This window comes from Chlorella variabilis, assembly GCF_000147415.1.
Source record: "Chlorella variabilis unplaced genomic scaffold CHLNCscaffold_19, whole genome shotgun sequence".
In the NCBI taxonomy this organism is placed as follows: domain Eukaryota; kingdom Viridiplantae; phylum Chlorophyta; class Trebouxiophyceae; order Chlorellales; family Chlorellaceae; genus Chlorella; species Chlorella variabilis.
Genome location: NW_005435069.1, coordinates 753,881 through 769,728, shown reverse-complemented (window position 1 = coordinate 769,728; position 15,848 = coordinate 753,881). Strand labels below are relative to the sequence as shown.

General features: G+C 66.0%; 5 protein-coding genes across 5 annotated transcripts in view; 3 read left to right on the top strand and 2 right to left on the bottom strand.

The window, feature by feature from the left end:
• CHLNCDRAFT_137436 (hypothetical protein) overlaps nt 1-1,770 on the top strand; it is a gene marked incomplete at both ends in the record, with an annotated part of 5,983 nt that extends 4,213 nt beyond the window's left edge. The window contains 5 exons of the mRNA XM_005845142.1: nt 219-476; nt 628-822; nt 1,038-1,160; nt 1,358-1,504; nt 1,690-1,770. Of these exons, the coding sequence (XP_005845204.1) occupies nt 219-476; nt 628-822; nt 1,038-1,160; nt 1,358-1,504; nt 1,690-1,770 (804 nt within the window). The remainder of the gene's footprint in view (nt 1-218; nt 477-627; nt 823-1,037; nt 1,161-1,357; nt 1,505-1,689) is intronic.
• A 54-nt stretch (nt 1,771-1,824) lies between these two features.
• On the top strand, nt 1,825-4,044 carry CHLNCDRAFT_137435 (hypothetical protein; the record flags this gene model as incomplete). Its single annotated transcript, XM_005845141.1, has 6 exons — nt 1,825-2,193; nt 2,359-2,661; nt 2,844-2,990; nt 3,118-3,291; nt 3,537-3,836; nt 3,868-4,044. The coding sequence occupies 6 exons, from the start codon at nt 1,825-1,827 to the stop codon at nt 4,042-4,044; spliced, it is 1,470 nt and encodes a 489-aa protein (XP_005845203.1).
• A 446-nt stretch (nt 4,045-4,490) lies between these two features.
• Nucleotides 4,491-5,780, bottom strand: CHLNCDRAFT_49059 (hypothetical protein; the record flags this gene model as incomplete). Its single annotated transcript, XM_005845035.1, has 4 exons — nt 4,491-4,580; nt 4,809-5,078; nt 5,276-5,416; nt 5,613-5,780. 4 exons carry the CDS (start codon nt 5,778-5,780, stop codon nt 4,491-4,493), a joined length of 669 nt encoding a protein of 222 aa, XP_005845097.1.
• Nucleotides 5,781-6,258: 478 nt separating this feature from the next.
• On the top strand, nt 6,259-9,863 carry CHLNCDRAFT_137433 (hypothetical protein; the record flags this gene model as incomplete). The annotated part of the gene is made up of 10 exons (XM_005845140.1): nt 6,259-6,487; nt 6,628-6,751; nt 6,994-7,146; nt 7,309-7,543; nt 7,722-7,938; nt 8,129-8,226; nt 8,442-8,604; nt 8,808-9,016; nt 9,248-9,368; nt 9,583-9,863. The coding sequence occupies 10 exons, from the start codon at nt 6,259-6,261 to the stop codon at nt 9,861-9,863; spliced, it is 1,830 nt and encodes a 609-aa protein (XP_005845202.1).
• Nucleotides 9,864-12,936: 3,073 nt separating this feature from the next.
• Nucleotides 12,937-13,185, bottom strand: CHLNCDRAFT_14566 (hypothetical protein; the record flags this gene model as incomplete). The annotated part of the gene is made up of 1 exon (XM_005845034.1): nt 12,937-13,185. A coding segment is annotated over one exon (249 nt), but the record flags the coding sequence as incomplete, so codon positions are not given.
• Nucleotides 13,186-15,848: the final 2,663 nt, after the last annotated feature.

Genomic DNA, 15,848 nt, shown 5'->3' with positions numbered 1-15,848 from the left:
CCGCTGGGGGGGCCTGGGCGGGGTCACGGGTGGTATTTGTTTGTTGTTGTTGTTGTATGTGTGCGCGCGATCATGTTTGTGTGGTTTGGTGTGCTGTTGTGTGTTGTGTGCACGCAGTGGTGTCTGGGCTGCCCCTCATAGCATGGCCGCTCCCCTTGCTTCGTCACCCTCCCACTCCTGCGTGCTGCTCCTGCCCCCGCCCTCCAACCTCCGCGCAGGACCTGCTTCGCTCCGAGAGCGAGAACCTGCAGATCCGGGAGAATGAGGGCGGCGTGTTTGTGTCGGGTGTGCACCAGCAGGAGGTGCAGAACATCACGCAGTGCCTGCACCTGCTTCACCTGGGCGACCGCAACCGCCCCACCGCCTTCACCGCGCTCAACGCCCACTCCAGCCGCTCCCACGCTGTGATCATGCTGACCGTCATCAAGCGGCGGTCGGTGTCGGGGACGGGGGAGGCCAAGATCCAGCGCGTCAAGGTGGGCTGGCTGCCGTGAGGCTGGCTGGGGGTGGTGGGCTTTGTGGCCTTGGCAGCATGGTAGCTTGGCCGCCCAGCCGTGGCTCCGCTTCCTTCCTTGTGGCTGGGGGCAGAGGCAGGCTTGTCCCCACCCTACCCTTACCGTGGGGCAGGTGGGCAAGCTGTTCCTGGTTGACCTGGCGGGCAGCGAGCGGCTGAAGAAGAGCAAGTCCACGGGGCTGCGTGCCAGCGAAGGCAAGTCCATCAACCTCTCCCTCACCACGCTGGGCATGTGCATCAACGCGCGGGCCGACCCCGCAGCCACCCACGTCCCCTTCCGCGACTCCAAGCTCACCCGCCTGCTCCAGGTGCGCCAAACTGTGTGTTGGGCAGCAGAAGGGTCGGACGCAGTAGGCAGCCCAGCGCCAGTGCCATCACGGCAGCGGCAGGATGGCGGGAGCGGCTGTTGTAATGTGGCGCGTAAGGGCGTTCAGCGCCAGGAGTTGCCGGCCAGAACGGCGATGTAGGCCGCTCTGAGCTTCTGCCGCCGCTCCGTGTGTGGCCCCCTGTGTATCCCGCGCAGGATTTTCTGGGTGGCAACGCCAAGACCAGCCTGCTGGTGGTGGCCTGCGATGCGGCGGAGCATGTCGACGAGACGCTGCAGAGCCTGCAGTTTGGGCTGCGCGCCATGTGTGTGCGCACGCAGGTGAGATTTTAGGGCAGCATGTGGCTTGCGGTGGCTTGCAGTGGTGCCATGCGTGCTGTGGTGGGTTGCCCTCTCGTTTAAATAGCAGATGTACCATCCGCCGACCCATCTGCTCACCAGCCCTTGCCCCTCCCAGCCCTTCCATGCCCAGACAGTCACCTTTAAGCCCCTACCTTCACCTCCCTGCCCTGTCGCAGGCGGTGGTCAACGAGCGCGTCAACTACCACACCCTGCACGACGAGATGATTGCCGCGCTGGAGACTCAGGACCGCAAGTCCAGCCTGCTGGAGGCAAGCCTGCTGGAGAAGAATGCGCAGCTGGAGGCGGTGCAGGCGCAGCTGCAGGTGAGCAGCAGGGGGAGCGGGGGCGGGTGGGTCGGTGGTTGGATGGCTGGGCTGCCGATCTCAAAGATGTGGTAGTAAAGCGCCGGTACCGTGCTGGTGCATTGGGAGCATCCGTGTTCTTCGTGCCCTGCTCATCCCCTGCCCGCCTGCTCGCCTGATGTCTCCCTGGTGTTTCCTTGGTGCAGCAAGAGCAGCAGGAGGCGGTGCGCAAAGTGGAGCAGCTTCAGCGGGAGCGTGAGATGCTTGAGGAGGAGCAGCGGCGGTAGCTGGCTGAGCAGCAGGCGGCGCTTGAGGCGGAGCAGCAGCACAAGGCGCAGCTGATGCAGCGGCTGGCGGCTAGCAGCGCCGAGGCGCAGGGGCTGGCTGCCCAGCACGAGCAGCAGCGGCAGCAGCTGCTGCAGCAGGTGGCGGCGCACCAGGAGCAGGCGGCCGAGGCGGCTGCGGCAGCCGCTGCAGCTGCGGACCAGCACGCCGTGGCGCTTGATGCGCAGCGCCGGGCGCATGCCGCAGAGCTGGCCGCCGCGGCCGCGCAGCGTGAGGAGGCTGCTGCTGCTGCAGCGGCGGAGCATGCCGATGTGCTTGCGGCGGTTCTTGCTGAGCTGGCGCAGACGCAGCAGCTGTTGCGGGGCTCGCGCGAGGAGGCTCGCATCCTCAGCGAGCACCATGAGCAGCAGCTGAAGGAGGTGGAGGTGAGACGGGCTGGTGCTGGCCTGGGTGCCTGCTCTGCTCTGTGGGGGAGTGGCTGGATGCAGATGTGTTGGGGACCCCAAAGATCTGCGCCAATAGGGAGGTGGCATGGCCGCATTTGGCATGCTCTGCCCCGCCAATCTGCTTGCTTTCCCCTTTTGCCGCAGGAGGAGTGGGCCTCCAAGCTGCAGGCAGCCGAGCAGGCGGGGCAGCGCCAGGTGGCGGCGGTGCAGGCCACAGTGGCGACGCGGGATGGCACCATAGCCGAGTTGCGGGCGAAGGTGCAGAGCCGGGACGAGCGCGTGGCTCAGCTGGGCGAGCTGGTTGCCAGGCTGGAGGCGGGCAAGGCTGAGCTGGCGCGCCGGCTGGCGGCGCTGCAGGGCGAGCTGCTGGAGGCGGGGCGGCAGCGGCGCGGGCTGGAGGCCGCCCTGGGCGAGGAGCGCGATGTGGTGGCCGAGCTTCACACGCAGGTGTGTAGGGTGTTCTGTGTGTGTGTGTGTGTGTGTGTACACTGGCGAGGGACCTGCTGCTTCGTTGGTTGGTTTGTCAAGGTCATGACGGCCCTTCTCTCTCAGATGCAGTACATGCCTGGCCCCAGCCGCATCGGTCCCTGCCAAACACCTACCCACTCCCCACCTACCCTCCAGTGCAGGTGGAGGGCTACGAGCGGTCCCGCATGGCACTAGCCAAGTCCTTCTTCGAGAACAAGCGCAGCTCTGACGCCGCCAAGGTCATCCAGCGCCACTGGCGCGAGCACCGCATGCACCGCATGCGCCAGCAGCAGACCGAGGGCTACCAGGTGCGCATGCGAGCGCTTGCAGGCGTGTGTCCGGGGGGTGGCATGGCAGCTCGTGACAGGTGGCTGGCTGGTTGACGGCTCCACCACACCACACACTCACGCACGCCTCCCCCTGCCTCTCCTCCAGGCCCTGACCAACGCCAAGGCCATGCTGGGGACGCTGGCCCAGCAGCACGCCGACCTGGAGCAGCGGCACCGCGCCAACCTGGCCTTCTCGGGGCAGACACTGGTGGGGGACAACCTGGATGTGCTGCAGGATGCGGTGGAGTCCATCATCGCAGCCTTCCTGCTGCCCGCGCGGGTGAGCATGGGGTGTGGGGTGCCCTGGGCAGGAGCCGAGCGGGGAAGCTGATGGGGCGGTGGCCAGCGCAGCTGGCAGTGTAGGTGGTGGGAGGGCAGCAGGCGACACGGCACGACACGATTGCCCGGGCCAGCGGTGTGCACAACGCCTCCAGGTGGCGCCTGCCCATCCCTCTCCCCCCTCTCATGCCTGCCAGCCTGCCCATTCCTCTCACCTGCCCACCTGCCTGCCTGCCTGCCCTGCAGGACCTGCGCACCATCCAGCAGTACCAGCAGAAGGTGTCTGGCTACTCGGCGGCGCCCTCGGCCCGCCAGAGCACCGCCTACCCGCCCGCCTCGGGGCCCGGCGGCCCCGGCGGCCTGTCCCGAGCCAGCACCGGCGGGCGGGACGACCTCATCAAGGCTGCTGTGTACCCTCTGGCGGACAGCCTGCCAGGGTCAGCCCGCAGCACACCTCGGGAGATGGGGGGCAGCGATGGGCCGCTGGCGGGCGCGGCGCAGTACGCGCAGCAGTGCGCAGCGGCGCAGCAGCAGCAGCAGTACGGCGTGGGACCGCTGTCACGCGCTGCACCAGCAGCCACAGCAGCAGCAGGCGCAGTACCAGCAGGCAGCGGCACAGCAGCAGCACCAGGGCGGTGTGGCGCATGCCCCGCTGCTACGGGAGGGCAGCCTGCGTGGCGGCCTGGCCAACCTGGCGGGCAAGGTGCTGAACTCACCCATTGACCGCCTGCGCCGCCTCTCCTCCGGCCACTAGCAGCAGCAGCAGCAGCCGCCGCCGCAGCCGCAGCGCCACTACTACTGAGACACCAGTCCAGCCGCCAGCTGGGCACCTGCCTGCCAAACTGCTTTGTGGCTGTTGCAAGCTTATTCTTCCCTATTCTCTGACCTGCTGAATGATTTGGTGACATGTTCCTACTCTTCTGCCCCACTGTTAACAATGCGCAGCCCTGACTGCGCTTACCTATCCGGCAAGTTCCCAGCAGCCCCCGTGCAAGGTGTCCTTAACCCCAGGCAGCCCACCAGCGAGCTGAGCATGTGTTACAGTGATTCTAAGCGGGAAAACCGCGGGTGGTTGCTGCGGGGAGAAAAAGCGGCAGGGAATTTGGGCGCCGGCGGCGGAGCCTCGTGCCGGCGGCGCCTAATCGGGGCCCCGACGGGTGCTGCCGAAGGCAGGCAATTGATGGTGGCGCTGCTGCCGCCCTATGCCTGGCTCTCGCCAAACCACTCGTTCAGGTACGCCAGGGCAGACTGCTCCACCACAATGCGGTCGGCATTCAGCACATCGTAGACCTGCGGTGTGCGGGAATGGGGCGTGTGTGTGGCGTGGTGGCAGCAGGGTAAGCAGGGCCAACAATGGCTGCAGCCAGGGCTCAAGCGCCGCACCAACAGCACGCCTGCAGCCTCCAGCACCAGCAGCACCGCAGGCACACGGTGCGTGCCTGACCAGCCGCATGCACCGCTGCCCATGCTGCCCATGCTGCCCTCCCACACCGCTACCCCAACCGCCCCTGCCCGCACCTGCACCGCGTTGGCCGTGTTGATGGCCAGGGTGGGCAGGTTGCGGCCGCTGAGGTACAGCTTCTCGTTGGCCTCGTTCACCACCAGCAGCACCTTCTCGCCCTCCTGCACGCCCATGGCCGCCAGGCTGGCCACCAGGCCCTTGGTGCTGACTGCCTCCAGCGCCCCAAAGTCGTCGCACACCAGCATGTCGGCGGCGGCCGACTGCAGCGCGGTGGCGCAAGCCAGCTTGCGCTCCTTCTTGTTCATGCTGATGGACCAGTCGCGGGGCTGCGGGGAGGGGCGGGGGCGGGGACATGGGTTGCACTGGTCGTTGACGGGACCGAGGCAACGAGTGTGGAAGGGAGCGGGGGGAGGTTGAACAGATGGAATGAGCCGGGCTCCAGCAGAGGGCAGCGGCCGAGGGAAGCATGCATTGCAGTAGTGTGGCGCTGCACGGGTACCCCCTGCCTCCTCCCCTTGCACACCTTGGGGCCGAAGGAGATGCCGCCACCGGGCATGAGCGGCGAACGGCGGGAGCCGCGCCGCGCATTGCCCGAGCCTTTCTGCTTGTAGGGCTTCCTGCCGCCGCCGCGCACCTCTGAGCGGGTCAGGGTGCTCGCATTGCCCTGCAGCGAGTCGTTCGGTAGAAGCAGCAACAACGTGGGCGGCTGCGCTGGCGGCGCCCGGCGCTGCTCCCCCGCCACAATGTGCCACGCGCAACCAACCTGGGGCACTCTCCCCGCGTGTGAGGCTGGGCTGCACGCCGCAACCGAGCTAACAGCAGCAACTCGGTGCCATGCAAGGCCGCCCCCAGACACGCACCTGCCGCGCATTCTGCCGCACCATCACCAGGTACCGGTGCACCAGGCCGTTGGCTGTGTCCTCATCCGCCACACGCAGCGAGATGGAGGCGCTGGAACCAACATCGCTCCCATCCAGCTTCTTCACGGGCAGCGCCACTGGTGCAGCCACTGTGGCGGCACTCACCATCAGGGAGGGCCGTGCCACGGGGGCCGTGCTGCTGCGGGCCGTCCTGAACGGGGCAGCAGTGCCCATGAAGCTGTGGAGGGCCTGCATGGCGTCCACTGACCACAAAGTGACGCCTCCAAGACTCTCCGCGTTTGATATGACGTTCAGATGGGGGAATGAGTGTGGTTTGGGACCGGGCCTTACCTCCTGCTGGGCGTGCGCCGGGGACTCGCCGGCTACGAAAGCAACCCCCTGGCCGGCGCAGGCCGGCTCATTGCGCTCCGGCAGTGGTGGCCACCGGATTTGGTGGTCTGCTGCCGGGCCTCGGCGAGTGCCCTGTTGAGTTGGCCGACTGATCGGCCTCCCTGACCTCTGCTGGCCTGGCTCGCGCCCATACGGCAGCCACACCACCACTAGGCAGTCTCAGCAGCTCCCCCGGCTCCGCCCTCGCCCCTGCACTGCGCACGCACCGCCGCCTCTCCTGCCGCCGCCCGCCGCTATGGGCGAGTTCACCAAGAGTTTGTCGCTCTGCGCCCTGCTGCTGCTCACCCTGAGGATTGCCCAGCACCACCGCCGCCTGACGGCCCACAACCCGCTCGAGCTCTGGGCAACCCACAACGTGCGGGTGGCCCTGGCGGAGAACGGCGGCGCCAGCATCCGCTGCAACGCCACCGTGCTGGAGGGCCAGCACCAGTGGGTGGAGGTCACCTGGAGCGGCCTGGGCACAGGTGGGGCCCACCGAGACGGAGCCGCCCGGTGCCGCTGCTGCCGCCTGTTGGAACCGCCGCCACAGTTCCTCCTCGCGACTTTGCCGCAACCTGCACCCATCCTGCACCCAAACACTCTGCCTCCCCGCCTCTATCTGCAGGCAGCTACGACGATTACATTGCCCTCTTCCCCGCCGCCGGCGACCCTCTCATCACAGCCCCCATCAAGTACCACTGGGCGGCGCGCTCGCCCTCACACCTGATCCTGGGCACTGGAAGCGTCACGTGAGCACGCCGGGCAGGCGCCGGTGGCGCCGCTGCTGCTGGCTTCCCCCCCTGGCTCGTGGTGGTGGCGCCTCGTCTCCTGCTGGCTTGCTCCTGCTCCTGTCCCTGCAGCGGCGGCTCCTGCCCCACAGCGCAACGCCTTGCTCAGCTCAGCTCCCACCCTGCCTGCCGCTCAAGTTGTTGTGGTACGCCTCCAGCCCTCCCTGAGCCCTGCTTTTGCCCCTCCCCAACCCGCCGCGCAGCTTCCGCCTGCTCAACATGCGGCAGGACATGCGGTTTGCGCTGGTGCGCAGCGGGCTGCAGTTCCCTGTGGTGGTGGCCTGGAGCGGGGTGGTGACTGTGGCCGAGCCCAACCAGCCCATGCAGGGCCACCTGTCGCTGACCGGCAAGCCTGGGTGAGTCGGTGCGCCTGCGCGACGGCCATGGCCACGCTGCATTGCCAACGCCTGTGTGCGGCTGCTGCCTCCAATCTTGAGATTGGGCTGCCTGTGACTGCCTCCCGCTGCCTCCCTGCCAACTCCCTTCCTGCCTGCCGATGCCATCCGTGTCCATCGCAGCGAGGTGAAGGTGCAGTGGGTGACGCGGGATGCGGGCAGCCCCGCGGTGCGCTGGGGCACACGCAGCGGCGCGCACGAGTGGAGCGCGGCTGGGGACAGCCTCACCTACACCCGTGCCGACATGTGCGGCGCGCCGGCCAATGCCAGCGGCTGGGTAGACCCTGGCTGGCTGCACGGCGCGGTGATGGCGGGCCTGCAGCCCAGCACAACCTACTTTTACCAGTACGGGGATGAGGTGGGTGCGAGTGGTGCAGGAGAGCGGGTGGTTGGAGGGGCAAGAGAGCGCCGCTTGAGGGACAAACCTGCCCAAGCCTTCTGACACAGCCCATGCCGCCTGCCTCTCCGCCTGCCCCAGCAACAGCCCCCTGCCCCAAAACGCCGTCTTGCGCCCCGCTGCCACCTCCCCACCGCAGGAGCTGGGGTGGAGCGGCGAGGAGTCGTTTGTTTCGCCGCCTGCCACTGGCCCCGGCGCCTCGGTCAGGCTGCTGGCCGTCGCAGACCTGGGGCAGGCGGAGGTGGATGGGTCGATGGAATCCAGCGAGATGCTGCCCAGCCTGGCCACCACGGCGGCACTGGCGGCGGAGGTGCAGGCCGGCGCGCAGCTGCTGGTGCACAACGGCGACATCTCCTGTGAGTCAGCAGCTTGATTGCAAGAATCAGCAGCAGCTGGGTTCCAAGAGAGCATAGGTCCAGGCTTTTTGTACACCATGAGCCGTCTGCCTGCGCATACAGGCCGGGCCCGCCCGCAGGTAGCGCCGCACTGACGGGCGGCTCTCCGACCATCTGACTCTGCGTCTGCTGGGTGCTGTTTTGCCCGCAGATGCGCGGGGGTTTGGCAGCCAGTGGGACACCTACTTTGACCAGCTGGGGCCTACGGTCAGGAGGGTGCCGTACATGACCACTGTGGGCAATCATGAGGTGGGGTCTGTGGTGGTAGACCTTTTTTGGTGTCGCCTGCTTGTGTTGCCTGCTGATGGCCTGCCCCGCCACTGCAGCTGCATTCCCCTGCGTCTCGTTCCTCCCACTGCCTTGGCGGTTGACACAGCCGAGGTCTCCATGCCCCTTGTGTGGTGCCCCCTGTGGGCCCCGCGTCGACCGCCCTCCCTTGCCCCCTGTGCTGCCCTTCTGCGCAGCGCGACTGGCCCCACTCCGGCGACCGCTTCCCCGCGCAGTACGACAGCGGCGGCGAGTGCGGGGTGCCCTACTACCGCCGCACCCGCATGCCCACCCCTGCAGAGGACAAGCCCTGGTACAGCTTCGACTTTGGGCCCATCCACTTCTGCCAGTTCAGCACGGGTGGGCCCCGTTCCTGCCTGCTGTTCCTGCCAGCGCAGCGCCGCGCAGTGCGCCGCAGGAGGCAGCGGGTGGCGTGCAGGGCCGGGACTCCCGCATGCCGTTGCTCACCTGCCGAGTTTACCTGGCTCCCTGACCCGCCTGCCCGCTCACCTCCCCCGCCGGGTCCGCCGGCCCTGCCTGTCCGCCTGCCGTCCTGCCCGCAGAGCACCTGTTTGAGCCTGGCAGCGAGCAGCACCGCTTCATCGAGCGCGACCTGGCTGCCGTGGATCGCAGCGTGACTCCCTGGGTGGTGGTGGGAGGCCACCGCCCCATCTACATCGACTCCACCTTCTACGGGCTGATGCCTGACGGCGACCAGTACGTGGCCAAGAAGCTGCGGGACAGCCTGGAGGACCTGCTGTACCGCTACCAGGTGTGTGTTGTTGTGGTGTGTGTGGCGGGGGGTGGTACTGCTGTTCTGGGCAGGCAGGCAGGCGCTTGCGGGCCAACAGTGGCGTCGGGCAGCCAGCCCCAGCCAGCTGCTCCGTGGGTCGTGCCTCGCTGCCCGGGCTGCGCTGCAGCGGCCCCCGGTGGTCCTTGCAACTGGCGGTCCTCGCGGCCAGCTGCCGCAGCCACCTGGCCTGCTGCCCGCCCTGCCGCGCAGGTGGACGCCACCTGGACGGGCCACCACCACTCCTACCAGCGCACCTGCGCCGTCTACCGCGGCCGCTGCCTGGGCGCGAACGCAGACGGCACCGCCAGGGCGCCGCTGCACCTGGTGATTGGTGAGCCCAGTGCTGCAGCTGTTGATGCTGGGCCTGTGGTCCTGGTGGTGGTGCTGCTGCCGCTTTGTTGAGCCAGTTGCGCTGCTGCCCGGCATCTCCAGTGCCCCTTCTCGCCTCGGCAGCCAGCATCACTCCATGCCCCTGCTGTCCCCCCGCTGCCTGCCCACCCTCTCCCTCCTCCGCCTCGCCTTCCCGCCTGCCTGCCTGGCTGCAGGGCACGCGGGCGCCGGGCTGACCCCCAACATCCACTTCTTCCGCCCCCGCATCTTTGACACGGTGCGGCTGCAGCACGGGTACGTGGTGGTGGAGGCAAACGCCACCCACATGAGCCACCGCGTGCTGGCCTCCTACGATGGCTCCCTCCTGGATGAGTTCACCCTGACCAAGCCGGCAGGCTGGCGATCCCAGCCCAGGGACGTTCCGCGGGCCACGGCCGGCGGTGGCGGCAGCCCGGGCGAGGGGGCGCGACGCGGGGGCGCGTTTGCCGCCGCCTGAGCCGGCCGGCGCTGTGTACCACCACGATTGCATGAATGAACCAAACCCTGCCTCGCGTGCCAGCAGCCAGCCCCGCCTGAAATTGGCTGCGATGCTGTGCTCTCGCTGCCATTTTATGTGTTTTTTGTGCTTGGATGTGCCAGCCCTACTTCCTGTTCATTTGCTTGCCGCCACCGCCTCGTTGGCCCCCTGTACCTTGTTGCCCGCACCGCGCCATTTTATTCCAAGCAGCTGTGTCCTCCTAGCCGCCAGCTTCTCCTGCATGCACCCCCTTGATAGCATGTGCACCCTTCCATGTAGAAACTTGCATCTGTTTGAGGGCAGCAGCTTTGCTGCCGCCGCTGTGCCACAGCGGCGCCGGTGCCTAGCACGCCGCCTGTAGGCTCCTGCAGCTGGAGCCCTTGCCGTGTCCATGCAGGCCCATTTGCGTGTGCAGCGGTCTGCATTGGAAGATCGTTAGTCCAATGGTCTCGTAAGGGCCGCGCTTGACCGGAGGGACCCCTCGCGAGATCCATGTCGGAAGGGGCGGCGTCCACCATTCTCCATTCATTCTCTGTCCAACCTACATCCTTCAGTCCGATCTCGACCTTCCATCATGCTCCAGAAGACACTGTGCACCCCCGGCCTCCCTCAGCTGGCCCTTGTGAGCGCCTGCGCTGCCCAGCGCGTTGTGGCCGCCGCGCTGTTCTCCACGACCGCGGCAGCCTCGCAACAGCACCACAAGCCGCGGGAAGACAGCAGCTTTACGCTGCCCACAAGCCCCCACCCCCGGTTCTACTCGCCCGACGCCCAGGAATGGCACGACAGGTATGAGTGCATGCCATGGATCGCCAATTGGGCCAGAATGGGGCAACGCGCCTTGCCGGTGGCATGTGCCTCTTCGCCGCGACGCCCGCCGCCCTGCCAGCCGCCCGCCGCCGCTGCACACCGGCCATAATTTCTGCCAGGCTGAGTGATGGGCCAGACCGTGCCATGCCCACCATTCGGCCATCATCATTGCACCCCTGCATAGACTCACATCATCCCATACCTCCGCGCTGCAGGCTGCGCTGCCTCGACTTTGGTGCTCCAGGCCGCCGCCGTACCGTGCGCAACACCAGCGGCTCGCCGTGCAAGCCCATCGGCAGCCCCAGCCAGCACCTTGCCTTCCAGCACGCGCACCAGGGTGAGGCAAACAACCCGCCGGGGTGGCAGCTTGGGCGCCTGCATCGGGCGTCAACCAGCTTCCATCCGCTTGCCACCATCCGCTGTTGCAGATGCAAGTGTCTTCCTGGGCGCCGCCGCACATCTCAGAGACATGCGGTTCCAGAGCTGAGGCAACACGGATCACTGCGCTGAGCGCATACAGCTTACTCCCCTTGGCGACTGCCGCTGCTACAGCCCATCCACTGTCCTCTCGCGATACCAGCTCTATCTGCCACTTACTGGATATCATCGCAATACAGCCAGGGTCGACACGAGCCCTTTCATTCCCTTCTTTCGTGTGTTCTTTTCTTTCAGCTGGGTGCCAACTTGCCTGCTTGAAGCAGGCATGCTGCTCGAGTCCGCCCGCTCTTTCAGGCATTCATCAATACCGTGTGTTGTCAGCCCATTTTGTTTCCATTTGCATTATGTTCAGCCCATATTCTTGAGAGTGTGTGCATCAAAGCTTCAATTTTGAGTATGCAGTATGTCTTATGCATTTCTTTGTGTGCTATTGCCCTTGAATGTCATCGTGAGCGTTACTATTAATTTTTTCCAGAAGCGTGCGAGTGTTGTGAGCCCCCAATCAAATTGTGACATCCGACATCCGAGTTTGGAACTGATACTAAACTGATGTTGCTTTGCAATTCTTGTTTAATTAAGCGTGTAGAAGCCGCACCCCTGCTCAGGCGTCGAAAATGCGGGCGCTGCCGGTGACCTGCACGCGGCAGCAGAAGAAATCAGATTGTGAGCAGGGAAAGCACCGTCCAGCCAGCACTCTCCAGCGGGCACTACACAGACGCCTGGTTAGCAAGGTCGCACCTGTTGCCGACAGATGGGGCACAGCCTTGGCTGCGCAGCCAGCATTGTGTGGGTGCAAGCGGCGCAGGTGGCTCTGTGGCCGCAGGGGAACAGCGCCAGCAGTGTTTCAGCCTGCTCAAGGCAGACCCGGCACTCCAGCGCTGCTGCTGCCTGCATGGCGCTGCCACCACCGGCCGGTGCCGCTGCCTGCTGCCCAGCTGCGCCTGCTGCCGCTGACCTCTGCTGCTCTTGGCTACCGCCAAGCGGCACCGCTGGCACTGCAAAAGAGCGGCCGTCACCAGCAGCATCGCCCGCTGCTGCCATGCTGCTGCCAGCAGCCCTGGAAGCTCCAAGCGCTTCCAGCAGGCTGTCAGTTGCCGGCGGCGCCGACGGTAAACCATCTTTGCCTGGCCGGCTGTATGCTGTGCCCTTGCTGCCATGCGGTTGCGCAGCGGCTGATGCTGCCTTCCAGAGCTGCTGAAAATCCTCAAGCTCCACCTGCTTGCGGTTGGTGACTGCAGTGACCTGCTGCACCTTGACGGAGACCGCTGAGCCAAGCTGAGTGGCTATGAGCTCCCCTGCCGCCGACGCCGCTGCCGACGCCTTGGCTGGCCCTGGCGCCGCCTGCTTGCTGCGTGCGCTGCGCCGCGCCTTGCCGCGGACCTCCTCCCGCGCCAGGCGCAGCAGCAGCTGCATGGCCTCGCGGTTCCCCGCCGCCGCCGCCACCTCCACCGCCGTCTGCCCAGCGTCGGTGCGTGCGGTTGCCGAAGCGCCGGCGTCTGCCAGGAGCTGGATGCTTGCCAGGTTGCCAAACATCGCTGCAGAGGGCAGGGAGGCAGGCACAGCAGTGGGGCGGGAGGGCATCAGGGAGTTGAGCCAAGGATCATGCGAGGCTGGGTGCACAGCACATGCCGCAAGGGCAGGGCAGTGAACGGCGTCAGGCGAGCTGCTGCGCCTGCCTGCCGCCGCTGCGCCCCGCCACACCTGCCACGTGCAACGGGGTCCACTTTGAGTCGCAGGTGGCGCACGGGTCGGCCTCGGCGCGCAGCAGCGCCCGCAGGCAGGCCTCTGCTCCCGGGATGCCCGCCGCCGCGTTGGCCGCCCAGTGCAGCGCCTGCTTCCCATCCTTGTCCCTCGTGTCGGTGCTGGCTCCGGCCCTCAGCAGCGCGCACAGGCACCCCTCCTTGCTGAGCCGCGTGGCGTCCATCAGAGGCGTGGATCCCCGCTGGTCTCTGGCCTCCAAGTTGGTGGCTGCCTCGGCAAGCACCGCCACACAATCCTCGTGCCCGCAAGAGGCTGCCCAATGAAGCGCCGTCTCGCCGCCGTTGTCCGCTGCATTGGGGTCCGCCTCATCCTCCAGCAGCAGGCGCAAGCAGCCTGCCTCGCCGGCGATGGCGCACCATGTGACGAGCGTGCAGCCGTCGGCGTCGCGGGCGCACAAGGCCGCCGCCGCCCTTGCCAAGCCGCAGCGCCGCAGTGCCGACTTGAGCGCCTTGGCGTCCCCCGCATCCACTGCGGCTCTGAGGCGCTGCACGTGAGCCTCAGTCCCCTCCTCGCCGCTGGAGGCTGCACTCGGTTCTTGCGGCGCGGGCTGGGAGGCGGCGCAGCCCATTGAGGACCCAAACTGCCTGTGACTAGTCGGGAATGTAAAACAACGAAAGGAGATCTTTGAAGGTGAGACCTTCTCAGCAGCTCCCCTGGGCGGCGCGCATGGGTACCGCACACTGGCAGGGCCGGCTTGCAACAGTACAACCTTCTCTGATGCTGATTCGCCTGGCCGTAGCGCATGACACACGCCTTTCGTTTTTGATCAGGCGCTGGAGCTGAGCTACCACCCCCTGCAAAAGTTTTGAGGAAAATGAGCACCCCTGCCCACTGAGAGGCACCCTACAACTTTTGTGTGCCGTTATTCCTAGCTGAGGGCCCTTCAGCTTGTGAGTTTGGTCTGTGCCAAGCAAAAGAAAGGTGCCAGCGTGGGAGCCCCGGAGCCTTCCCAAACGGGGGGGCTTCGCCCCCTCGCTGGCGGCGTGAGCGTCGTGTGTGTGTGTGTGATTGGTCTGGTTGGGTCAGCGGCTGGCCAGGGCAGGCACCGAGAGACTTGATCATTCAACCCTCGCACGTTTGGGGTGTGCCAATGCTGCGTTGAGTCAGGGGAGTGGTGGGGTGTAATGGGCGCTGGTGGGCGGCGGCAGCGGCAGTCCCGAAAAACGGGTGCCGCCGCCTCCCGCCGGGGTGCCGCCGCCAGTCTCGCCGCCACCAGCCCAGCTGAATGCTTTGACTGGCCCCCCTGTTGTGCACTTCAAGGGCGTGTGTCAAGCTTGTGTGGGTGCCCAGGGGCAGGCACGAGCTGGGGTGGTGGGCTACAGAGGGGGGTGAGAGTTGGGCACCTTAGCCAAATTTTGCCCATCTGGCCGGTCGGGCTGGCGCTGATCATGCCTCTGTAGCACTCTGCTGTGTGCACGCCTTGAGAGCCTGGGCTGTGTGCTCTGGGTGGTGTCAACTTTGAGAGGTACTCAACCTGCTGCAACTTACAGCTCCTTCATTCATTGTGTGTGTGGCTGGCTGGCTGGGCTCAAACCTGGCTGCCTCTGTCCTCATTATATATGTCACTGGGTGAGGCAGGGGGGTGTGGCTGTTGCATGAGGTACTCAACCTGCTGCAACTTACAGCTCCTTCATTCATTGTGTGTGTGGCTGGCTGGCTGGGCTCAAACCTGGCTGCCTCTGTCCTCATTATATATGTCACTGGGTGAGGCAGGGGGGTGTGGCTGTTGCATTTCTTTTTCCAGCTGCTAGCTCCAGCTGTGGTTCAGTTTGTAACCATGTTTCCCCTGTGCTTGCAAGACAACAACATGCCCAGCTGGCACACCTGTTGCAATCTGCTCCTGCCTGCCTGCATGCGCTGCGCTGCCGCCGCCAACGCCGCTGCGTCGGCAGGCCCACTTTCCAGTTTCACATGCATTCAGTTGCATGCCATCTTCTGCCCAGGGATCAGGGCTGCCATGTTGCTGTGCTCATGTGTGTGCTGGGTTACCACAATGCACCCTGTACAAGGATGGGAGCCACAGTCGCCAGCCTGCTGTGCTGGCAACAAGGAACAGCAGGGCGTGCCCGGTGCTGTGCTGCTGCCTGGCACTGCAAATGCCGACACATTGTTGGGCCCTGCTGGTCCTGCCAGGGCCGGCCGCTCGGGCCGGTACTCCAGCACTGCATTCCCCCAGGTGTGCTGGCCCACCACAGCTAGGCAGCCAGGTGTGCCATCTGAGCAGCAACAGCAGGCGGGGGCGGCATGCTGCCCCGGTGCGTCGGCCACGGTCGCTGCTGGCCGTTGCGGTACGCCATGCAGTACAGATGGTGGGGCAGCAGAGTAGCTGTTGATGGCTCTGTCCAAGAGCTCATTGACTCTATTTTACAGGCAGGGGAGAGCTGGCTCACAAACGAAGGCGAGGTAGCCGCAGCGGCGCATGCGATGCAATGGGGAGATGGTCGGGCACTTGGCGGGAGTGGCGGCGGCACGCTGCCGGCGGGTAAGGCGGAAGCATAGCAGCAAGTGACTGACACCAGGTTTACCCACATGTTCAATCAGCACAGGGGTAGTGAAGACGGGGTGGCACACCAGCAACCCTTGAATACAGCCGGGGCTGTGAAATGCAACACCTGCCCTCACCCCTGCAAAAGTTTTGAGGAAAATGAGCACCCCTGCCCACTGAGAGGCACCCTACAACTTTTGTGTGCCGTTATTCCTAGCTGAGGGCCCTTCAGCTTGTGAGTTTGGTCTGTGCCAAGCAAAGAAAGGTGCCAGCGTGGGAGCCCCGGAGCCTTCCCAAACGGGGGGGCTTCGCCCCCTCGCTGGCGGCGTGAGCGTCGTGTGTGTGTGTGTGATTGGTCTGGTTGGGTCAGCGGCTGGCCAGGGCAGGCACCGAGAGACTTGATCATTCAACCCTCGCACGTTTGGGGTGTGCCAATGCTGCGTTGAGTCAGGGGAGTGGTGGGGTGTAATGGG